This window comes from Punica granatum, chromosome 2 (genome assembly GCF_007655135.1).
Source record: "Punica granatum isolate Tunisia-2019 chromosome 2, ASM765513v2, whole genome shotgun sequence".
Classification (NCBI taxonomy): domain Eukaryota; kingdom Viridiplantae; phylum Streptophyta; class Magnoliopsida; order Myrtales; family Lythraceae; genus Punica; species Punica granatum.
Window position 1 is genome coordinate 31,978,215 of NC_045128.1, and position 26,467 is coordinate 32,004,681.

Consider the following 26,467-nt stretch of genomic DNA (forward strand, 5'->3'; position numbering starts at 1 on the left):
AAAAATTCGGACCTAATTGTTAGTTTTTGTAAAAAATAAAGATTTAGTCAAATCGGTCGACAAGAGTGAAGTGCATATTTTTCCAAACATATGGGATTAAGTGAAATTACATCAAAACTCAAGGGTGGTAATTGCATTTTACCTATTAAACAAATTGCCTCTGAACCAGAATCTGCACAAAACCTGCATGGGCCCTGGCACCAGCTTATATATATATATATATATATATATATATATATTGTATTTTCTTGTAAGTGGAAAGGACATTATTGTTCTATATTCTCTTTAAAATTGATAATATAATCAATAGAACACATATATTTCATCATATTTATCTTGATTTAAAGAAATCAACAAGTTCTTATATTAAATTAACAGATATTCAAACAAATTGAGTAATAACTTGTTTAGAGATACTTTTTTCTTTTTTAAAATGGGATTTGTTATTATTACTATCTAATTAGTTCCAATTTTTTTGCGTGAATTTCTTCTTCTTCTTTATATTATTGTTTAATTAAAAAAACAGTAGGGGAACCTGATTTTTACTGTTAGTGTGTAATGGGGGGATGTGCATTAAATTTCAAAAGAACCAATCTGCTTCGACAATTGGGTTCACGGGTTGGATCTGGGATGGGCACAATTCACAAGAACACTACAGTGTCTTGTGGTCGTTGGGAAGAAGATGAGATGAGATAAAGTGGGGGGAAAAAAGATCAATCTCTTTTCCTTTTAACGGATCTATTTGTATATTGGGATTTTTTTTTCTAAGTATATATTATGATTTTCACACTCACTGTTACGGGAAAATTTTTTATTTGCTTCCAAATCCTCAACGGCTCTCGATCTTTTTGTAGGCACAAATTAATTATATGATGACCCTACGATATTGATTAAGATGAATCATGTTTCAAGAGATTGACAGTTAGATTGATATATGATGTTGGGATCGACAATGTCTTCACTCGTAGATTTTCGTAATCAGTTTCATTACCGAAGTTCCCATCTTCTCCTCGTTCGTGTTTTATCTTTATTGTTGGGTGGTAAATATCACAGTACTTTTTACTGTTAATAAAGTAAAAAACTAGCAATTGGGACATTTTATCAGCTGAATGCGTAATTAGCGCACGTACTATCAACCAGACATATTTACAGCCAACAAGTTGTATATGCGTGTATGTATATTTATATATATATATATATATATTAAAGTTATGATAATTAATTTCCTAGTACTTCTAATTAATTAAAATTTCATCTTTTTTTTGTTAATTACAAAAATAAAATGTTCACTTCGATTGGCATTAAGGTTTATAGCGCTTGTGACGAATTTATGCAGCAAAAAAGGCTAAATATATATTTAAACTAATAACATATATGAGAAACATCCATGAAGATCGATCTTCAAATGAATAAACAAATCCCCCCAAAATAGAAAAAATCAAAAGCCATTTGAACTATCTAAATTATTTTTAAAAAAAGTCAGCTCACTCTGAAAATTAAAATTCTAGGAAGCCAAAAATTTACATAGGAAGTTCCTAAGAAGATCATCAAATTAAAATTTAATGAGCCATAGCAAAGGGATTGCTATTATTAGGAAAAGTGCTGGGAGGGGAGCAGAAGTTGATACTCCTTTGATCTGGCATAGCCAGCATCGCCGTGTGGTCCAGGAAGTCCTTCAGCTCCACCACCGACTGGAGGATAGTCCGGAGGTCCTCGGCCCTCGAGAAGCCCGCGATCCCGATGTGCCGGACCGCATACACGTAGAACGTGACGCAGCCCTTCCTAAACTTAAACCGGGCCAGCTCACACCCCTCGAGCCCGTGCCTTATGAGCCGGCGGTTCACCTCCCCGAGCGGGATCTCGTGGGGCCACGACCGGTCCGCGATGGAGGCCCGGAGGGACTCGGACTCGAACACGAACATGAGGACCTTCGACTTCTTGGTGCCCAGGCCGAGGGTGAGGGTGTGCCAGGCGTGGTGGGCCAGGATGGTGAAGTTGGTGGGGAGGAAGGCCGTGGTGGAAGGGAAAGGGAGGAGACCGTTGGGTTTGTTCGTTGGCGGGAAGGAAAGGACCCGGAGGAGCTCCAAAGGCCTCGCCCGGCGGATCGTGAAGGACTTGACGATGAACTGGCCCCCGAACCGCAGGCCCTTCACCTCGGAGCTCGGCTTAAACGCAAAGTCCGATGATGCCGGAGCTGTCGTTTTCGTCGCCTTTGTATTGGCTCCTTGGTCGATGTTAGGGTGCTTGTGCTTCTGCTTCTTGTGCTTCTTCTTGCCCTTGTCCTCCTTCTCTTCCATGGGGATTTGAGAGTTAATTTCTTGGTGAATTTTTGGGGTTTGATTGTTTTTGTTGACAGCGAGAGAGAAGAATATAGAAGAGAGAAGAGACTGGTCTCTTTAGAGTCTTGAGAGGCTCTATTGTATTGATATTGATTTGTGGCCTTTTAGGAATAAAAAGGCTAACATGCAATGACTAGGAGTGGGCAAAAGAACCTTAAACCGGGCCGAACCGGAAAACCGATACTTCAGGTTCGACTTTTTTCCGATATATGGCTTGTGGCTATGCTTTGAATATAGTGAGACGGAAGCTAGGGTTTCTGGCAGCCGCACACTACTCGGTTGGTTTTCCGGTTGTGTTATTTTTTCTTTTTGAGGAATGCTTTGATTCCGGTCTGAACCCGGTTCAGAAAGCTGGACCGAGCCCTAATCTAGCCATGTAAGGAAATGAAATCTCTGTAAATTATGCAATGTTGTTATACCAATTCATCATTATAAATGTCCTTACAATATATATTAATTTTGGTTAGATGTGTGGACCATTTCATTTTTGTAATGTAAATTGTAAAGGTAGAGATTCATATGGAGATGTAAAGTGCCCTCTCATGATTGATGGCATTTCTTATATATGATGTTGCCAATTCATCCTTCTCACCTTAATTTAATATATACAACACAAAACACATTAGCATACATATGCAACGTACCATACGATGTTGCATCATATATTAGGTAATGACCCACAATTATAATATCCCAATCAAGTAAGAACTAACCACAGGGAGTGTTCCGAGATGTATGTATCCTCTCAAAGTTTTGTTACAAATGAGAAAGAGAATATAATATGGTGACGCACATACTTATCTGGTATTCAAGAGATTTTATATTTAATTCTCGTGGTGAGACTTTTCATGCCTTTTTATTAATTATTAAGATTTCAGTTTCATTGGATTAGGTTGTTGGACCTCTCTTATAACCGAAAAGAAAATTAAGTTGTAGATGACCGATTCTCGGGTCAATTTATTTATATTCTGAGAGCAGTTAGCAGGGGATTGCTGCAACTCGATCTGTATCCATTGCCCTGTTGGAACGCAGTTAAAGACGAGGAAAGGAAATGTGATGAGTGCCATTCTTTTTGGAAGCAAGACATGTGCAAGAGTATGATATTGGGCACGCACAAGTGATAATTACATCCTACGGAAGCACACTTGCAGAGGATGTTGGACCACGTTAGGGTTTCCATCAAACCATGAGAATTTGCCTTAATCAAGAAGCTAATTAAGAAATCTGATATCCTTAATTACGTGGACATAATTTTCTGGTCACCGACATTTACATTATCACATATATCTCTGTAGGGAAGAGTTAGCACGGTTTCAATGGGGTCAGACCAGTCATGGTTCATAATTGACCCCACTATCAAAATTAAAGTTTGGTGGTAGTAGATCATCAAGTAGAAAACAAAAATAAATAACTACATATAGATATATAAATTCATTTGCGATGTGTAATCTTCTCTTTGCAATAATTGGATAACCGGTCCCGTCATGCTAATCTGATTTGCACCGTAAATTGATATATGTGGTCCAAAAATAAAACAAACCAGTTTTTCTATATTTAAAAAAAAAAAGCAAATTCTTTTTATTATATTTTTCAATCACGCCTTTTTTTTTCCGCATAACATATATGTTCGTCTATCTCATTTTACAAAGTCTTTTTTTCTTTTAGTAAAACTTTTAGACATGCAGCCAAATTTAGGGATAAGATAAGGAAAATAAATATTTGATCGACAAAAACTGAATATGAAAATATTTTACTAAAGACGTGTACAAACCTTTTCTTTTTATTTTTCAAACTCATTTTAACAATGACCTTATTGATTGGCCTTCTCAACAAGGGCAGCCCCCTCCGAAAGGGCAACAGTAGCACAATTGATCACACATTACGGGCCACATTTATTTTTGGGAGGAGTCCTACGAAACTCGTCGTACTCCTCGAAAAGGAGTCTACGGAAAATTTTTATTGCCGATTACTTTGGTCCACCGCATCATTCATAATTAATGGCTTGCATGTGAAGATTTTTTCTTCAATCACACTGACTGACGTCCTATTGAGTCAATGTTATCTGTTCAAGCCAAAAAGGAGGAGTCAATATTTAGCTCTTTCTCTGTCATTCCATCTCTTATCTTTCGATAAATTCGTACATTTTGATACCGCATTTCAAGACCGTGGTAATAAATAATGTCAGGGTCCGGTGCACAGTCACCTATTATAGTCCCAAAGAATCCTAATTGGTAGAACTCGTAACTTCCTATTGAAACTGGAATCTTAGCGGGCCAGACCGTTCTAGATAGGTCGAACTAAATGATCGATTGATCGAGTGAAATTTACATCCTCTAATTGTCAAGCATCTGATACATATTATGGGCAACTCAAGCACCAAAAAGAAACAAAAAATGTGGGCAAAGTTAACTTCTTGTTAGGTAATTTGACGGGGATCGATATTAGTTGGATTAGAATGTGCAATCATCCATAATTGACATCACATCTTCTTGCAATTTTCAATCATTAGCTTGCCATTTCTCTCCATTTGCATCGCAGGGAATAAATTTGAAAAGAAAATGGCCAATCATGATGGTTGCTTTGCCGCACAGGGAATAAATTTGAAAAGAACATCATACTGTTTTAGTCATTAATCAATAGATAAATCTGAGCTGAATAATGATTTATTCAGGCAATTCCCAAATTATGGGATCAAACTGATATAATATCATCTCGAACTCGGAATCAAGAGGTTTTCGATTTAATTCTCACCAGTGGGCAATGAAGCTCTCTTGTGTCCATTTATTTCCCTTTCTCGTATCTCGACTAGGTCCACGAGTCATATTTGTAACTGAAAAATTGTAATTCTCATTTAATATAATATAATTAAACTGATTGAAAACATATCGAGTTTTTACATCGAGATATAGTATAATAGGAGGATTTTGTTTGACAAACAATGACTAGATCGGGAAAGAACTAGCTGGGCTGGGCCGGATTTATGGGCTTTGCTAGGGTCCAGCCACATGTTATGGGGATTTACGCCGGTGCTTCCTCAGCTATATCTATCGCGTTAATTACTTTACCGATCATTTCTATAAAAAAAAATTGTGCTTTTATTTCTCTTAATATTTCATGGTCAATGTTAATTATGTTCTCACTGCCAATAAAGAGGGAGTTGTTTTTTATTTTATTTTTTTAAAAAGAGAATTTCGACACTAGCCATACCATTTAAGTTGGGCCACCGAGCCCATGGGTTTGTGAAATGATTTATACAAATTGAATGCCTATGATTTATTCTAACATGCACTTAAATTAAAATCCCCCTATTCGGGCGGAAAAAAACAGTCACCCAATTCTTCGAAGCTATTTTTATCAAATAATTCCTAATAATCAAGTGAGATATTAGTTTACTGGTCGCACACGACAAAATATTCAGTACATTATATTATCCAATGACTTCTGCTTGAACCTTTCATATATAAGAATACCCGATTAACTTTAGATTTTAAATGTAATAATGTTTTCATAATAAAAGTAAAATAGGAATGTAATAGCGTTTTCATAATAAAATGGCCAATTACGAGGTATATCACTTACCATAAAGAGCCTATATTATCATATAGCAAAGAATGACTTCTATTTTAGGTGGTCCAAGAAAGATTCTTAGTTTATACAAATTGGTATAGCCTCTAAGATTATTCGGTATAGCATTTAGTATCATGACGTGTATGTATACTCAGCGGATGCAAAGAGATACCAAAATTGACTTGGTCTTATCTTTTTGACCTTACGCAATTAATGCAAGTCATTAATCACAACAAGGTGAAATTTCATTAGATTTGTCATGTAGTTCAACATAAATATATCTTTTAAAATTTAAATGAGGGTGCTTTCACAATGAACCCTAATTCTTGCCTACATTGCATTTTTTCAACCACATTTTATACAAAATCAAATTCGAGTCCCTCTAATAATTGTTTCTTGTTACAACTCCCTGATACTCGTCCTTTGAATGCTTATAGCACATGAGAAAAGTATATACAAGTCATAGTTAACTTGTCGATTAAGGAGATTGCTTCTTTAACTTTGAAAATGGTCAAACACATACCAAGTTACTTACAAGATCTAATCCAAATTTGTCATGGAAATATGGCTTCATGCGCTGCGTCTAGGTTCTTTTTTAAGAAAGTGGTGGTTACTGGATCCACCTCTGTTCCTCTTGAAATATCAATTAAGCTAATCATAATTAATGCGCAGATTGCTTAATGTTGATTGCTCTAATAACAATTACTGAAAAATAACCAAACCAGATGGAAAACTAATCAATGGATCGTTGTTGCATCTAATTTGTTAGTCATGCTGGGTGATAATTAACATAATAAACCCTTCAATAAAATTGTGAAACAAAATGACGTTACAATCGGTAAAGTCTATAACTACTTGTCAGCAAATACCCTCACCTACTAATGAAAAAAATCTATATATTTTAAGGTAAATAATATAACAAAATAACTGGCCTTATGGGTAAATTAAAAAATTTCATGACAGTATTTTCATGACAGTATATATATATATATATATATATACACAAAACCAACATTAGCAAAGACTCTCCTTCATCCTTATTTGCAAAAACCTATTTCATCTCAGAGGAGCCATGGAGCAAGGTGGATCTAGCGGTGGTGCCATTGATAATGAGAATGATAAGAGGAATGAAGCAGCACAGCAACACTGAGCTTGGGGAGCTCGAGAAGACTCGCAGGGAGCAGCAGAAGCTCTGTAGGCCACGAGGAAGCGGCAGCACCGACAAAAGAAAAAGATGGACAAACCAAGAATTAGGGAGGGAAGGAGAGGGAGCTTAGCTTCTGTTATTGCGGGTCGGAAAGCAGGAGAGGATGGGCTGCACAGAGCAGCAGCAGTGAGCTCCGGGAGCTTGAACCTGGCAAGGAAAACGGCAGCAAGTCTGTGTGTGTATGTGTGTGTATGGCGCACGTAAAGCTCGAAAACGCCTTGTAGAGCTTTTTCTCCTTTTCTCCTGTTTTCTTTCTTTTGTTTTTTTTTCAAAATTGGAGTTGATTAAAGAAATGTTCGAATTTCAGAAGCAGTGAATGCACCAAGCGATAGTCAAAGATGACTTCCTCAAAAAATGGGGAATGTAGTCGAGTTCTGCTTGACTATCCTCGAACGCCGATCGATCAAAACGGGTGCTGATAAAGCTGAAGCACTTCGTTTTCATTATAATCATCAACTTAGAAAAAAAGAATTATGACTATAATGTTAGATTATTTCACGAAAAAATAAAAGTAATCGATATAATGTTGAATTTTGGAATATATTGACAAATGATCATTGAGATTTCACATTAACTTATCTTCTACTTGACATGTAATAGTAATTATTAGTCAGTTGCAACAGAAAGCCCCTACATAGTTGACATTGCAGAAATTGATTATTAGAGCAGCTTGAAATTTTGAAAAGGTAACAAGGTAAATCTTTTGGATGGCTCACTTGCTTCAATTAATTTTAGTTTCCGAACTCGAAAGCCCTTCTTTTATCTAAAAACTGGAGCATAAGTTTGCACACCTTGTTCCCATACAGAAAAAGTAAGCGTAATCGTGAAGTGGTTATGATACTTAGCATGATCGCAAAGCTAGATTTTTCTTTAATGTTTGCATATGATTCTGACACTGTGAAAGTGATATTATAATCCAATTTGACACATGAAATCAAATACTGACAACGAGAAAGAAAAAGCTCTTACATTTTCAATACTAAAAATTACGTTGCTAAGAATCGTCATCCCACACTATTCCTTTCCCTTTCATTTTATCTCATATCATTCGATAAATTCGTACATTTTTATTCCCCATTTCAAGACCGTGGTAGATCTCAGGGTATCTGCACAATCACCTATTAATTCCAATGAGTTCTAAATCGTCGAAATTTGAAACTTCTTATTTTAAATCCTAGTAGGTCGGCCATTCTGGATTCGTTGAACTATATGATCAATTCATTGAGGGAAATTTACATATATCTAATTATCATTATCATGTGGATTCTATTGTTGTCTAGCATCTGATACATCATGGGCAAATTAATTTCTCGTTAGGATTCACTGTGAGTTGGACTAGAATGTGCAATCTTCCTCAGTAGACGTTATATCTTCATGTGATTTTCAATTATTCGCTTGCACTTAATTTACATTGCCAATGCCAGTAGCTAAAAATGGTCAATAACGACGGTTGCTTCCCTCCCCGGGAATAAATTTGAAAAGAACTTATATAACATTGTTTTAATTAGGGGTGTTTGGGTCCAGGTACTCTGTATTTTTTTTTCACGATATCCGGACCCTACTCTGTAAAGAACATGTTTCAAGATTTTGAAACCGGACCCTACCATGTTGAGTCCTAGAACCAGAACCTATGCGGAACCTGTATTATACCACAGGTTTCGGGTACCTTGTTGGAATCTGTAAAAATATTTTGTCTCGCTAAATAAAATCGAAAATGTTTCATCAATAATCAGTAATCACGCAAAATAAAATGTCGACATAAACTTCGATTAATCAACAATACATCTACAACAAAGAGTAATATATCTCATCAATTCATCCACAAGACTAAACATCCGTAATACAATCAGACCTCACTGAGGACACCCCAAGGTCGTCGAACGAAAGCTACTAACGATAAAAAATGCGAGGCTTCCACCGAGAGACAGACAGACAGGGGGACAAGGTAAAGTAAAAGGGAGAAATATATCCGAATATAACTAGAGAAAATTATTATTGAGTCCGGATACCGGTTCTGGTTCCGATTCTGGGTACCTTATATACAGGAACTGGAACCGGAATATATTTTCACCGGTTCCTTATTTTAATACCCGGACCCTACTCTATTTTCAATACGAGCTACCTGGACCCTACCCTAACGGGTAGATTCCGATCTGTTGCGGGTATACCTAGTATCCATGTACAACCCTAGTTTTAGCCATTACTTAATGGTTAAATTTGAGCTGAATGATGATTTATTCAGGTTCCAAAACTCTAAGATCTGTAGTATCAACCTGCACTGGAATCAAGAGGTAGCCTTAATTTAACAATCCTTCGTTTCAAAATTTTTGGCTTTTGTTTTTCTCTTGATTTTTCATTGCCGATGTTTAATTATGTTAAAAAAACCCTTCACAGAGCCCTTGGGATTGTGAAATGATTTATTTTAACATGCACTTAAATTAAAAGCCCCTTAATTGAGATTCCGAACCCCCGGGGCCAGGCCCCGGTCCCCAGGGTTAGATTATTCCCTATGTTGAGCCTACTCAGATCAGAACTAAACTAGTTGATTCTCTTTCGCCTGTCCAGCGGCTGGCTTGTCGCAACCTTTGCATTTCCTGCTGAGATCCCAAGTCTCCAAGTGAGCCCTCTTGGCCACCGGCGACCTTGGCTTTTTAGAGAATCCCGCTCCCGTGTCGTGGGACTTGTAGCTCGGCAGTCCACGGGGTGGATTTCTTTCTCCTTCCATGGCTCTGTGGTCCCCATGGAGAAGCCTCTCGGAAAGATGGAGATTGAGGCAATGATACAAGCTGCAGTAGAGCAGACCAATACGGGAGGAAACTTAGGTACAAGTGAGATAACGTAATAATGTTTCCATTATAAAATGGTAAGTATGGTTTTAACGCTTACCATAGAAGGATTTTTAATAATATAAATTGGTATAGCATTTAACATAATATGATATAGCATTTAGTATTGTGACATGTATGTACACTCAGCAGGTGAAAAGAGATATCACATTTGACTGGTCTTATCTTTCTGACATTACGTTATTAATGCAAGTCGTTAATCACTTTCGAGGTGAAATTTAATTAGAATTGGCATGTAAATTAATAGAAATATATTTCACAAGAACCCTAGTTTTTGCTTACCTTGCATATCTTCAACCACATTTTGCACAAAATAAAATTTGAGCCCGTCCAATAATTATTCCTTGCCACCACTCCCTTATACATGTAGCTTAAATGCTTATAGTGCATGAAAGGAGTATATATAAGTCATAATCAACTTATAATTGAGGAAATTGTTTCTTTAATTTTGATACATAGTCGAGAATATATACCTAATTAATTACAATATCTAATCCTTTCATTTTCAGGGAAATGTTGCTCCAGGATGCACGTCTATGTTCTTTTTAGGAAAGTGGTTGTTAATGAATCCGCCAGTGCAGATTGTTCAATGTTAATTCCTCTAATAGCTAGTGCCGAAAAGTAACTGAATGGAACAGATCGATAGTTAAAGCAATTAGTTGTAGATAATGGTTAATCGTATTGGGGATTAACAGAGGATGGACTATTAATGCATCTATTTTCTTATTTTATGCTAGGTGATAATGCAACATAATAAATCCCGTGACATAATTTTGGTGAAACAAAATGATGTTACAAACAAATTAACTACACAAGCATCAAACACATTCTACTATTAGTCTTTAAGATAATGTTGCACCATGATCATCAATACATCATGAGGTAGTATGAATTGAGATATAATTTGGATCAACGAGTATGTAAAATATAAAATTGAAAATTATGAGGTATTATGCAACTCCATATATACGATATCTTGTTAGATTCTTGGATGAAATCTATGTAAAACGAAATGACTTAAAGCAATACGTATAATCATTTTAGACTTCCAGAGGAAAAAGTGAATATATATTTACCTGATGACAACAATGAAAATCTACATAGTTTAAGGTAAAAGAGATAATAAAAAAATTAGAGTTGGCCTTATGGGTAAATCTAGAATTTTCATGGCTGTATATAAATACAGAACCAATGCCAGAAAAGCCCCACACTTCATTCTTATTTGCAAAAACCTACTGCATCACTTAGGATCCCATGGAGCAAAGTGGTTCTAGTGGTAGTACTAGTACCCTTGACAATGGCGATGATAAGGGCAAGCATAAAGTAGATATCAACATCTCGCCTCTTAGTGCAGCGACCCTATCGATGATAAGGAAAAACACATACCGCAGAAGATTCCGCCCTAATGGGCAGTACTTTACGTATGACAACACCTCACCCGGCTATGAGTGGCTATAGCCTGGGTGGCTAGCAGAGGAGCGTCACATGGAATCTGGCCGAGTTTACAGGGCGTGTAAAAGATTTTCATATACCTTTTATTAGTAGAACTGCTGATCTGTTTCTATATAAAATGATCTTGAATTTCGTCGATGAGATATGCTTGCATGTCGATTTTCTTTGGAGATCGCCATAAGAAACTCATTCCCTAGTGGACTTTTCCCCCTATATTATGAGATGAAATTAAGAGCTATATATGTAATTTATTAATCAATATTAACAGTGAGTTTTTTTTTTCCATCCTTTGTTCCTTTGGCGGTGAATTTGATCTCTTAATGGGTTAAATCTCACGATTTATAATTTTTGGCTATATATTATCTTAGTACTATTATGATCCATGGGGACGCCTGTACAAGACTCCTCAGGAAGTGCTTGCTGCATGGAACCAATCCGGAATCATAGTTATAGATGATTGACCGGGTAAGTAATTTAACAATTTTTTTTCCCTGAAAAATAGTTTCATCTGTCCCCCTAACTTTTCTTAAATTTCCTTTCCATTACTAACACATCCTCTGTGAAAATTGCAGGGACAAACTTGATGCTCGGTGATGTCGAAGAAGCAAAAGAGATCTTTGGCTTTCTACTCTCACTTCTAATGGGTGTTTGTAGCTGCTCTAGTAATTTTCTTTGGTTGAACTAAGTCCCTTTATTTTAAATCCTCATGTCAGGTCAACCGGTTAGGATATTCGTCAAACATTTTCGTGGCTGTGTTTGCTATAATCTATTCCGGTTGATCGTATGTGAATCTGAATGTTATCTTGAATGGTTATAAAAGCACTTATGTTATGAACTTCTGGCTTCCATTATTGATGTCTAATGCTCATGTGTTATAAAATGACGGACTAATTATAAAGATGAACTCTTGTTTTGTTATTACAGAAAGGAAATCGAATCCCCGAATAAAAAGAAAAGGAACTAGTGCATCTTGGACATATTTAAACAGATGAACAAAAGGACTAAGTTCAATTTTGAGTCTCTACCATTGGTTGTCTGCGTGATTTCATCCCCAACCTTGTATCGAGTTAAATTATGTCATCGACCTCTCAAGGAAGGGATGATACGACCCTTTTGTTCAATCTCGGCAGAATACCCGACTCTATTTACAAATATATATTCATTTTATGTTAATGTCAAAGAAAGGAATCCAATTCCAAACCGTGCTTTAAATAAATAAATGAATGAATAAATAGATAAATCACTGATAAAATCAGAATTTTACATATATGACATAGTTTATGTTTACTTGTTGGGATTTCCTTCTATCATTTATAATGGATCTCTCTGAAAGTATAATGGTAACATTTTACAATGATTTGACCACGTGAATTAAGATGCATTTATGTCGTACATTAGAATAAATTTCAGTGTTTTTATGAAGTCGAAATATCTCATGTTCGTTAATTATAATCATTAACTTAGAAAGAACATTATGTCTACAACGTTAGATTATTTCATGACAAAAGAAAAGCCTTCAGTTAGAATAAGTAATCGACGGCAAAATAAAACTCTTCATAAGCCGCTGCTATAGGAGAATAAGTAATCGATATCATGTTGAAGCTTGGGAAAATATTGACAAATCCTTATAGAGATTTCAAATTCAATTTAATTACGTTTTGACAAGAAATACTAATTAGTTGGTTGCAATAGAAAGCCCCTCGATAATTGACATGGAAAATATTTATTATTGAGTGGTTTAAAATTCTGAATAGGTCGTAATGTTATAGCTCAATCGATAGTTCACTTGCTTCCATTATTTTTAGTTCCTGCACTCGGCAGTATTTTTATCTAATAATTGGAGCTTAAGTTAACCCCAACTTGTTCCCAAATAGAAAATACCAATGTAATTCGCCAAGTCTTACGAAACTTAGCATAATCTCAAAGCTCGATTTCTTTAGTATCTGTATATGATTATGAAACTGTAAAGATGATATTGCAATTCAATTTGACACATGGAATTGTTGAGTTACGAAACTTAGCATAATCTCAAATACCAATGTAATTCGCCAAGTCTTACGAAACTTAGCATAATCTCAAAGCTCGATTTCTTTAGTATCTGTATATGATTATGAAACTGTAAAGATGATATTGCAATTCAATTTGACACATGGAATTGTTGAGTTATGGAGCCTGAAGTACTGTTTTATTACCCATGTTGTATTCGGTCCATTGGTGATATAATTAGGGTTTGTTCCCTTTATAAACAGTAGTTTATATCTCTTGTAATCCTAACTCAAAATAGTGGATATACCTGGCTTGGCGGCGCCCCCAGACGTAGTTAGAATTACTGACGAACTGGGTAATCAATTCCGTGTGTCTCTTTTGCTTTTTCGTTCATATTGTCTTCTACTATCGTACATCAGTCGCAACAGGAATGGAGTACCAACAATCAAACATATTTACTTGAAAATTGCAGCTATGATAATCAAAAGGGACATTCTTAGTCTCGTTTGGTTTCATAGTGTTATTTTAGAATCACAATTCTAACTTAACTCTACTCACTACAAAATAAAATAACTCATACAAAGTCAAAGAGTAGGCCCCATTTATACCACTTTTTTCCACAACAAAACAACATAACTCATACAAAGTTAAATGGTGGACTCCATTTATACTGCTCTTTTTCAAAATCAAAATCTGATTTTAAAATTCTATTATGAAACCAAACGCAACATAAATTTTCAATGCGGAAAATTTCTTTGGCCAAAAAAAAAGGCGGAAAATTTCTTTGCCAAGAAAATTTAAAAACTAATAAATTATAGTCTTTCTAAATGAACGTATTTGGTGTTATGATAAAATTTGCATGCGACATATGTGGACGCTTTCACAAATGGCAGAATAATAGTTTTAAACTATTCCAGAGCAAGTGAATCTTACGAAGAATATTGCGTATTTCCAGCATGTAATTCCTTTTAAAGAAAGAAAAATCCCTTCTCAAATGGAAATATATTTATTGTTTTAAAATTCAAGCACGTTCTGTCTTTTTATGGGTGATTTCACTTTCCAAATGGGTCAAAATGGGTTGTAATTCATATAATTGTAAAAAACTGCAAACTGGTGAAAGTGCAAGCGCGAAAAAGATATTGACGTGCGGGAACTGCAAAACAACAATTCTCCAACTTAATTACCATAAAAAAAAACTCATCGTTTGATTTTTAAACAAAAAAATGGCTTTCCACATACCACCAAATTAATATATAGACTAAAACAAATTCAAATAATTATTTCTGTATTGTTATAAAAAGGCAACAATAAATGAGTTTTTCTTAAATTGATGAAATGATATTTATAAAAGTTACGAAAAGATTAGATAAATTTACCTTGAAGTGTATTTGGAAAAATTATGGCAATACAACACACAGTACCAATTCAGGATTAAAATCATAAAAATTTTAATTTTAATTTTAACTCAACTCACTACACAACAAAAATACACATTTTTCAAATAAAAAATTTTAACTTTAACTTTAACTCAACACACTACACAATATTGATTATTTTTCACAATCAAAATCAAAATTATTTTAATTCTGAAACCAAACGCCTTATAAACTTTTTATTATCCAACAAAAATAAACCTAAAGTGCAACCAGATTTTAGCTGGATTTGTCGATTAGTTAGCTATGAATTATTTTCTTTTTATTCAGGAAAAAGAAAAGTGAACTTGCACTTTTATTTTTAATCACTTTTTGGTGTTGGTCCCCAAATTTGATTTTTTTACAAAATTGACCACAAGTTTGGTAAATATAACTCAGAGTCCACTAAATTATTCAGAATTTTTCCTAGAAGAATGAAGATAATTAATGATCATTCTTGTCTTTCCTTCGGTATTGTATACCCATATACAAAATCATCAATGTCGTTTCTCGAAACAGAAGCTATCTTTAAACTTATTTTGGTATGAACCCTGATATCCCGACGAATTTAGTCAATATGAAGAGGTAAAACTCTCACAGCGTGAATTTTCTGCATTCACAATGACTCGAATACAATATCTTATTTAAGTAGAACAAGCGCGGAACCGTTTGAACTAACCCACATTGGTGTGGTTATCTTTAAACTTATTTCTCTGCAACATTGTTGAATTATTATGATTTTTCATTAGATAATAGTAGAAATATCATCCCAAATCCCGAATGGCCAGCTGAAATAAGATCTCAAAGTGCGGCATAGAATGCTGAAGTAACGGTCAAGCACATGTATACTCTGCCCAATTAACAGCATAAATAAGATTTTCAATGGTTGGAGAGAGCACCTTCGCGAATTTATTAGCTAAATTGAGTGCGAATAGAGAGTCAAGTTTCATTACTTGGATATGTAACGTTACTCTTGTCATTTTGATTTCATTTCTTGCACTTGCTTTTAGATCAGTTGTTTATCCGGTATGTTATCTCTGAGGGTAGAATAAAGTCTTGTAGCACTTGGCATACATGATAATAATTAATTCGATATATATTTTGTGATATTGGAGGAGCCTATTTGCATTATAAGATTCACAAATAATATATATATATATATATATATATAACTAGAATGTATAATCAACAAAGCAGTAGTATCGGCTATCTGTTTGCAAGGGATAGTCTTTTTTTTTTGGCTTATTTGATTTATCATTAAAAAAAAGGACTATATGTTGCAAAAGGTATCAATATGTTCCGGAAAATATTTACAATGACAAAGTCTTATTAAGATTTCACATTAATTTCATCTTTGTCTTGACAAGAAACAGTTATTAGTCAATTGCAACTGAAAATCCCTCTAGGATTTATGTGTTAGGATTCGTAATTTGAAGTCTAAATACTTTAAAGGAAACATCGATTAAATCATAGTCGGTGGTTCGATCGCTTCAATAAAATTTGGTTCCCAAACTTGGATTGTCTTAATCTTAGCTTTTTTAGGTAAATTTAATTAGGCAGGGTGTCCTGTTTTCTTACCCGAAAAGAAAAATAATCGGGCAGCTGCAGACTTTCAATATGTAATGCTTTTTGAAGAAAAATTGAGGTACATTACGCCATTTTTGAGTAGAAGCACGGTTTCAAACAGGTGAAAACAATCAATTATGCACTAATAGAGTGAAAAACAAATATTGAGGTCCAAGTAGAAAAAAGAGAAACAATTTTCTAACTTCATTACCATAAAGGGTCCGAATTTTATTTCTAAAACCAAAAATTCTTTCTACTGACCCCCAAAATAATAATTAGATGGACTAAAACAAGTTCCTTTAATATGCAATTTTTTATACAAAAATGCAGCAATTAATGAGTTTCTTTAGACCATGAAACAATATTTGAATAAAAAGTTATTTAAAGAAGTTACGTCAAGGTGTATTTTGAAAAAAAAATCCTGTAAGAGAGACTTTATGGTAACTTATACTAATATGTATTTAATGTTTACATACCCATTTGGCAAAACACGACTGGATTTTAGCTGGGATTTGGAATTCATAGCTATGAATGAACTTTCAATTTATATGACAACCACTCTTGTATTGGTCCCCGAAGTTTCAAATATTTCATAAATTGCCGGAAGTTTATCAATATAACATTGAGTTAATGAAAACCCGATTTTTCTTTTCTTTAAAATCTATTTACCGAAATTGTGTTTCCCTTACAACTGCGGATATTATACGAAGCTGTAGATGTTGTTTCCTAAATTAGAAACGAAATTTAAAACTCTTTATTCTTTGCAATAGTTTTGAACTAATAATCATTAATCATTGGATGACAATTAGTGTTATTGCACCGTTCCCGAAATCTAGTTGGAAGAGAATCTGATAAAATACTGCCTCAGTGCTGAAGTAACCGCTAACGAGGGTGCTCTAGCTAGTTAGTCTCGTAACTAAGCCTTTTTTAATGCCAAATATGCGCATGGATATGTTCTTATAGCTAATACACTGCACGCGTTCAGAGCTAGTTTACAAGAAAACATTAGTAGAATATATTGGTTCTTCAATTTTAATAAACCGTAAAAATTTTATCTTATTAATTTTGACATCTATTCCAAATTTATTTCATAATACAATTTCAAGTTGTTGCGTCTATTGCCTTTTTAATTGCTGTGATATATAGTTAATGTCTGAAAATGAGTTAAACAGATTAATACTTAAAATAACTGTGGATCATCTAAACTATCTCATCGATTAACGGATAGAGGTGTGCGGACTAAATGCATCTATTATTTTAGTTATTCTATTTGATGCCCGACTTAACGACCACGACTATGATCGAATGCATTCTATTATCAACCCATTGCATCATGATCATTATTGTCATATAACATAGAATATGAGAATTATAGATATGGTAGACTAACAAGCAAGTGAAGTCTAAAACTAAAACAATATATATTTTTAAAAACTGAGTCTTAAAAGAAAGTCATCCAGGAAAAAGAAAAAAAATAGAAGGTCTAGCTATAAGCTACGAAAAAGGTAAGGCTACTAAGTCAAAATTTAAATTATTGAAAAGTATTGAAAACTTAAGGTAAAAAAATAAAATATAAAAAATTAGAGTTGGCCTGATGGATAAATTATCTAAAATTTCATTTCAATATATAGATGATAAGACCAAATGCTTATAAAATTTCAGACTTCATTTCATTCTTATATGCACTAACACTCTTCTTCACAGAGAAGAGATGGAGCAAGGTCGTTCTTCTGGTAGACGCACTAACAATGTCGATGGTAAGGCGAAGCATAGATCAGCCAATTTCGACGTCTCACTTCTGAATATCGAGACACTATCGAAGATATGGAAGAAAGTGCCCAGAAGAAGATTTCGCTCTTCAGTCCAATATATTATACACGACAACACTTCACCCGGCTATGGGTGGTTATTGCCCGGGTGGCTAGTGGAGGAACGCCACATGGAAAGCGGTCGGGTTTATCGGGTAAATGATTTTTGCGTCTCCCTTAATTATCTAGTAATTTCTTCCCGCATATAACTTTAAATCTGCTTATAGATCACATATTATTGAGTCTCAACCAACAAGATCTACGTTCATGCATGTTAATTTTCTCAATCAAGGGATCGACATCGGGAACACCTTTTCTAATTTTTTTTATGAGATAATGAAAAGCTAGATAATATACATATTTAGTCTACTAGAGTCTCATGGTTTTCTAATTATTTTTCTTGTATATGTTATTATTGTAGTACTACTATGGTCCATCGGGACGCTCGTACAGGTCTCGACGAGAAGTGCTTCGTACATGGGAACAGTCTGGGGTCATTGTCATTGACAAGTGATTGAAAAAGGTATTAATTGCATTTTTATTGAAGTAGCTTAATTTTATGTGATAATTTCAATTTCATAGATTAATGAAAAAATTAATATTTTTTTCGGTGTATTTAATCTTGATATTTGATATTACAGTAAATTAACATTACTGTAACTGGTATATAAGCCATGCAGGACAGTCAATAAATTACTTTTCAAATGCAGTTACACTAAATCTAGATTCTAGTGTACATACATTAAATAAAATAATTGTTGATAGTGCAATATCATAATTTTAGTCAAGCAGCAGCAAATTAAAATTCCTTCTTCCATGCTGACATGTGCTCACTAAAATTACAGGACTGAAAGTTGTAGCCAGTACCTGATGATCATTGGAGAAATAATTACATTTTGGCTTTCGATTATTGCCCGTGGTTGTCTGTTGCTGCTCTTTTTTCCTTTGCCTCAAGTGGTTCTCCTTTCATTGAGAACTAATAAAGAACTTAGTCCCTCTAATGGGGAGATCAATGTCATTATATAAAAACTCCTTGGGTGTTTGTCCAAAATGTTTATCGTCGTATTTGCTCTAATATCTTGCTATTGTATGTGTATCCAATTGTTATCTTGAACGGGCATATGAAAATATCCCTTTTCTGATGCAGAATGGTCATATGACAATAAACATTTGTATTGTTATCACAACAAGAAATTGTTTTCCTTACTAAAAGGAAAATATATGTTCAGCATATTCTGAAAAAACAAAGAATAAGTTCAATCCAGGGTGATGCTATCCATGAATATATTCATTTTTCTAAATTTTATATCAAAAGATAAACGACAGATACGACGCTGATTTTTTGATGAAATATTTAGTGATATAAAATCACGAATTTTTACGCGGTCTAGCTTATGTTTTTACTTGTTGCTGAGTCCTAAAGAATCACGGCACCAAACTATAACTACAATATTCTCAGTGACTACGACACACATGAATCCTGATATATCGATCGCGTGTAGATGACGATTATCATTCGATGAATGGCGATGCACTTGTGGTGTGAATAACAATGATTTTCTATATATGTTTACCACAGAAAAGAGTTCTCACTTCCTACCAATGAAAAAAGAAAATAGAGTTATCAATATAATGGAGATTATGTCAGAACAAAGCAAAAGGGGCGTAGATTATTGCTACAACAGGGAAAAAGAATTAATTGATAACAAGTTGATGTTTTGGAGGATACAGGACCAATTCTTATGGAGATATTCACAGTTAATTTATCGTTATATTGACATAAATAAACCATTAGTCATTTGCAGCAGAGTAACCCTCTAAGATTTAAATGATGGAATAGGAAATTTGAGTTTGAAAATTTGAAATCAAACAACAATTTTAGCCAATGGTTTGGTCTCTTCAATTAAATTTTATTTAACTCGGGAAGTACCTTTTATGGAATAAATGGACTCTAATTAGGATATGCTACCCTTTCAGAACATTAAGAGATCAATGCAACTTCTGAAATGGAGCATAATATATTAAACCTTGATTTTTTATCGATCCTGCGTAATGCATTTTTATAATTCTGAACTGGGTATAAAGATGAGGCCGTAATCTAATTTGATACAAGAAAACGAAATCCGAATACCAAACAAATGCTACTTGTAAATTGCAGCTAACATTGTCAACCATTATTCTCATATTTTACTGAATATCTCTTTAATACTAAAAATTTCTTTGCTCGAGAAGGTAAATATAAAAAGAGATAACATCCTCGAGAAAATTGTAGGCCAGCGCATCCCACCTCTATCGAGAAATGTTGTAATTTTACATTATTCCAAGGGTAAGTGTTATTATCATACGGTTGCAGATTTTTGGCATGTAATGCTTTTTGAAGACAGAAAAATGAGTCGGAAAACGGAAATCTATTTAATTTTCAAAATTTGACATACTTAATGCAACTTTGTTTTTTTTGAGTGGTTACAGTTTCCAAATTAGGGGTCAAAACAATTAATTACATATTACAACAGGGGGAAAATATTGAGGACGAAATTGAAAACCAAAAATGGCCGGCCATTTACCACTAAATAATTAGATGGACTAAAATGAACTCATGTAATCGGTAGATTATTTTTACAAAATGTGGCAATAAATTATTATTTTTTATTACAAGTAATGTCCATAAATCTAGTACAAAAAAAATAGAAAATGTAATAAACGGGCACGAATAGCCCCACCTCGAGAATTGAACCTGAAACTTTTAGATTTACCAGGCGAGATTGTGCCATGTACTGCACCCCTTATCTTTAATAAATTATCTTTTTAGACTACTGAAATGATATCATATAAATGTTATGAAAACATAGAAAAGTTATTTCGATAAGATAATTTTTTTGAAAAATATTTGTGAACAAACATTTATGATAAGTCCATAAATGCTACTAGATTTTCTGTAACAATATATTTAATGTTTATTTAAATTCATTAAAAATCACAACTAGATTTTAGCTACATTTGTCATTTAGCCATGAATTATTTAATTTCCATTTCATTCGAGAAAAAACAGTTACGTACTATCACTTATTTTAAATCACTGTTCATATTAGTCCCATGAATTTCAATTATTTACAAATTGCACCGCAAGTTCTGCAAATATAACAAAAGTTCAAGAAATTCAATATTTTCCCTTGAAGTTTATTTACCAAAATTGTGTTTCTTTGACATTGTTCCCGATATAGAAGATATCTTCAAAGTTTTCTTATTCTTTGCAGGAATATCGGATTAATTATGATTAACTATTAGCTCATAATTATGTATATTTTCTCATCCCGGATCTCAAGTTGAAATAATTATCAAAATATATTATAGTAATTGTAACCGAAAAAATATATTGAAGTAAATGCAAACGTAAGCGTTAAGCACACTTGTACTCTACTATAAGGAACTAAGTTTTTGTAAAGCCAAATAAACACGTGGAAATGTTCCCATGACTATTGTCGAATGTTGTGCACAATGATAAGGAAGTACAATTAAATAAAGTGTCCTTTTGACATTGTACTCCGGTTCTTTTTGCTTTGGTATATAACATATAATAATATATATATATGTATATATATGAAACATATTCTTCTTTTTTTCATGTATATGCTAGCTCGAAAACCATATGTAGATTTGTATTTGTTCTTTTTCATAAGAATTATTGCAAACTCCTTTATAAGGGTACCTATGAAAAGATTTAGGTTGTATAGGGTATTAATATTACAATAAGTTGCAATTCAAAGTCTTACGTAGGAAAAACTAAAACATGGGAGGATACAATGAAGCTATATGTGCTCGTCTTTCTCTATATATATGGCCGGCTATACTGATTTCAGTCACAACATCAATTTCAGTCTCATACTCTCTATCATTGTAGTAGAATAGCCATGGAACAAGTTGATCAGAGCCATAATCAGGCCAACACTCAGCTCACTGACGGCTCTAATGGTGTCCCAGCTTCAGACGTGGCTAGATTGTCATCCGGAAGAAGAAAAAATAGACGACCTGAAAGGGACTCTCGCAAGAAGAGTACATTCGAAATGCATGACCATACCTCAGTTGGCTATGAATGGCTACACCCCGGGTGGGTGGTAGAGGTGCACCAGACAAAGTCGGGCAGGGTCTACAAGGTAAATTATGTCCTTTGTGCAATGTATCGGGTTTCTATCTCCAAATAAAAGTTGCTTTTGGTTGATGGTGATATGCACTAAGATGAAGAAAAATTGTTGAACATGAATAATTGAGAAACACTTCTATGAGAAATTGGTATTTGGTATTTTGAATTGAACCTATAAAGCCCTCCAAAATTTGGTGCTCCATAGGCCAATTGGTTCACGAATGGATCAAAGGGCTAAAATCAAAATTTCATGGTTTTTTTTTTTTGTATTTTATGTCTTGCACTGTTTTTGATATTTTTTCACCTGAAAAAAAAAATCTTCCGCTTTTTCCAGAATCTGGAAAGAAGGTCATCTTCCTCTTATTTTCCCTGACAATTTAGCCATCAATAAGACATTAATTCAAGCTCCTTGAAAAAAAAATTTTATTCATATTTTGTACGCATACTTTATGTAAAGTCTATGAATATGCTGATCCCTTGAGCAGTTAAAATTATCAAAAATGACCTTTAATACACAATTTATATGTATATTTATTTGTTTAATCTATTGAATACAGGGGAGTTCCCTTTAAAACAGAGGAGATAAACCAATTTTACGCTCCTTTGTTCACGTCAAATGTTGCACAACTCTGTGGAAATGTACACTCTTCCGAACAAAAAAAAAAAAAGGAAATATATACACTCATTCAGGATTAACGTATCATTTAAGAAATTTTACCTATAAATATATTACGAAAGACATTATGATCGATTGCGTCACATATCTATACATATCAAAGGGTTTATAGTTTTCCTTTTCCATGCATCCAGCGTTACTTTGATGAGATGGGCCGCCCGTACAACACAAAGAAAGAAGTTCTGCGTCACTATGCTGAGTGGGAGCAACTCTGTGGTGGGGATTTCGGTGGCGAGGAGTAGTTAAAGAAAGGAGATAAGCGACTATTAGTCTCTTATTATTTCGAATATGGTTAATAATGAACAACATGTTTATATGGTCAGTAAGGTTACATCCTAATTACTTTACAGGTACAACTCAGGACATTGGAAGAGATGAAATGATTGAATCAATCTGTACAAAATCGTCGGAGTAGTGATGGATTTCAAATCGAGTCTGTCAAGTGTTTGTATTTAGTTGCTTTGAGGATGGAAATGAAAACCCAAAATTTCCTTAACTTTTTCTTTTTTTGATGAATAAAGTTTCCTTTACTTGATCACCATAAAATTTGCTCTATATAATGGTTTTGCACACTCATCACCTAATATGTCATTTCACCAATTCGGACTAAATAACAAGCTAATGAATCTCCTTCCTTTTGCCACTGGCTTTCCCAATCAAATTCAGCGTAACATTCATAATGATCAACTTTACGAGGATCCCATTGTATTCCCTAAGCTCGTAGCATCGGTCCTCATAAACCCCAACTTATTATTGCTTCTTGTCCACCAATAATGCCTACCCTTCAACTCGTTTTAAGAAAATACGATTCCACATAATATGTTTTTGATATTCAGAAACTACTATTAAAAAATAATCACACAATCTAAACATTTATCTATCCATCAACGTGGTAGATCGGTGAATTACTCCTCCGATGTGAAAATAATTATGCATCACCCTCGTACCGGTGGCAGCTTCAAATAGATCGTATATTATTAAAGGAAAGCAAGCTCACGTTGTAATACCATCATTTCTCAATTGCAACAATAAATTATTTGTTCAGACTGATAAAATGATATTAAATAAATGTTCAAAAAAAATTGTTTAGGCATTTGTAAGGAGACCTTTATATATGGTAGGTCGATAAATCACTACCAGATTTTCCTACGGAATTGACTCTTAGAAATTAATGCTGCGTTTGGTTTATAAGTAACATTTTAAAATCAGATTTTGATTTTGAAAAAGAGTGGTATAAATGAGGCACGCCCTTTGACTTTGTATGAATTATTTTGTTTCGTTTTGGATAGAATTAAGTTAAAATAAAATTTTAAAATTTTACTTTGAATCCAAACGGATTAAGATTCTTTTAAAAGTGAATTATTTACTTCCATTTATTTTTTATCACTTACTGATATTGTATTGTATATTTCGATTGGTTGTTTATTACCAAACTTTTTACATTGTATTTCTGTAAATGACATGTTGTTCCCGATAAAGAAGCTATAGTTATAATTCTTATGGATATTAATTATGGATATTGTTGCAATCCCGCATCTCTAGCTAAAATAAAATATCAAAATATACTAAATTGATCAAATGTTAAAGTTACGTTATATACACTACGTAACCAAGTTCTTTCTAGCCAAATATGCAGGTGGCTATATTTCTATAACTACTATTGAGTATTGTGCATAATGATCTCAGGGAACAAATGACATGTAGCTAAAGGATCATTTATTCTATTCTGAGTTCTTTTACTTCGGTAAAGATATATGCATCAAACTGATTCTCTTACCTTTATGTATATATTTACCTTGAAGCTGGATATGAATGTTGTATTCGTGTGTTCTCTCATCCAAATTATTGCACGCTTAAATGAACATTTGAAACTTGGGGTATCATTAGAAAACAAATAGCAATGTCGAGGCAAACCTTGGTATAACGTTTTAGAGTCAAACAAACTCTAAAGCAATGGTATGAGAAAACAAATAGCGATACAGAGTCTTACACAAGAACTAAAAATTGGTACGGTCGGCTATATGCGCTTATCTTTCTCTCTCTCTCTCTCTCTCTCTATATATATATATGACTGAAATATACTGATTTCAGTCATAGTGTCAATTTCTGATCCCAGACTCTCTATCGTTTTAGTAGAATACCCATGGAACAACGCTGGAAATTGGAAAAGAAAAATTGCGGCGTTGATTGGATATGCATAAATGATATTTCATCTTAGCTGTTAAAGTTAGAGTCTTAAGGAAAGATCATTGAGAAAAGAATAAGCAGTGACCAAACAGAGTCATATTGCAAGTAATGTGTAAAACTGAAAAAAAAAAAAGATATGTTAAGTCAACTGCATACCTATAAATTAGAGTTTAGCCACCAAAAATATTATAGAGTCTTAAAAGAAAATTATCCAAAAGAAAAATAGAGTATTCTAAGCAATGAAAAAAAAAAAGATGCTTTGAAAGGGCAAAAAATGGACCTCTAGACTTCCAAGGGAATAATTAATAATGAAAATATAAAAAAATGAAAAGTAAAAAGTACAGTGGATAAATTAGAGTTAGCAATGATAAAATAGATCTAAAGTTTTATATCAAAATACAAAAGAAAGATCTACCGCGGATTTTTTGATGAAATATTTTAGTGATGTAGAGTCACCAATTATTTTTACACGGCCTAGCTTATGTGTACGTGTTCCTTAGTCCACAAGAATCATGGCATTAAACTATACCTACAATGTTCTCGATGATTAGGACACATGAATCATGATATATCGGGGTTGTGTGAACGACAATCGGTGATTCATTGGGTGAATCTCGAAGCACTTGTGGTGTGAATAACAATACTTTTTTCTCTAAATAGTTACAGTAAAGAAGAATTATTACTAGCTACTGATAGGAAAAGAAAAGGAGTGTAATCACTATAATGAAGATTATATATCACAACAAACCAAAAGGGGTATAGATTGTCGCTACAAAAGGGAAAAAGAATTAATTGATGATGAGTTGAAGTTTTGGAGGATATATGACCAATTCTTATGGAGATTCCACATTTAATATATATTTGCATCGGCATGAAAAAGTAATTAGTCATTTACAACAGAGTAAGATTGTGTTTAATAACTCCAATTAAGTGTTGAAATTTTAATTTCAGCACCTAATAGAATTAAACTCGTTTGATAATACAAAAAGAAGAGTGACTTAATTTAATGAGTCAGTCAAAATACTGTTGAATGAGTAAGTAATGGAAAATGCATTTAATGATTCAGCTCTCTTTTTGCTGACTCACTCAGCAGGGATTACCTTTTTTGCTTCTTTGCAGTGGTGTCCTCGAACATTTTGGATTTTGCAATCTGGCCCCATTCCCAGATTTCAGTCAGACTGTAAGAGAGAGAGAGAGAGAGAAAGGGGGAAGAAGGGGGGCGAAGCTGGCTCGACCACAAGGGCAATGGTGGCCCCCGATTCCACCCACCACTGCCGTAATTG

The 26,467-nt window shown here is 33.9% G+C and overlaps 2 protein-coding genes across 2 annotated transcripts; one reads left to right on the top strand and one right to left on the bottom strand.

Moving 5' to 3' along the window:
* Window positions 1-1,327: 1,327 nt before the first annotated feature.
* LOC116193736 lies at window positions 1,328-2,436 on the bottom strand. Its single transcript, XM_031522481.1, has one exon. The coding sequence runs from the start codon at window positions 2,295-2,297 to the stop codon at window positions 1,560-1,562; it is 738 nt and encodes a 245-aa protein (XP_031378341.1). The 5' UTR covers window positions 2,298-2,436; the 3' UTR covers window positions 1,328-1,559.
* Window positions 2,437-22,005: 19,569 nt separating this feature from the next.
* On the top strand, window positions 22,006-23,588 carry LOC116197563. The gene is made up of 2 exons (XM_031527738.1): window positions 22,006-22,334; window positions 23,132-23,588. The coding sequence occupies exons 1-2, from the start codon at window positions 22,092-22,094 to the stop codon at window positions 23,237-23,239; spliced, it is 351 nt and encodes a 116-aa protein (XP_031383598.1). The 5' UTR covers window positions 22,006-22,091; the 3' UTR covers window positions 23,240-23,588.
* The last annotated feature ends 2,879 nt before the right edge of the window (window positions 23,589-26,467 follow it).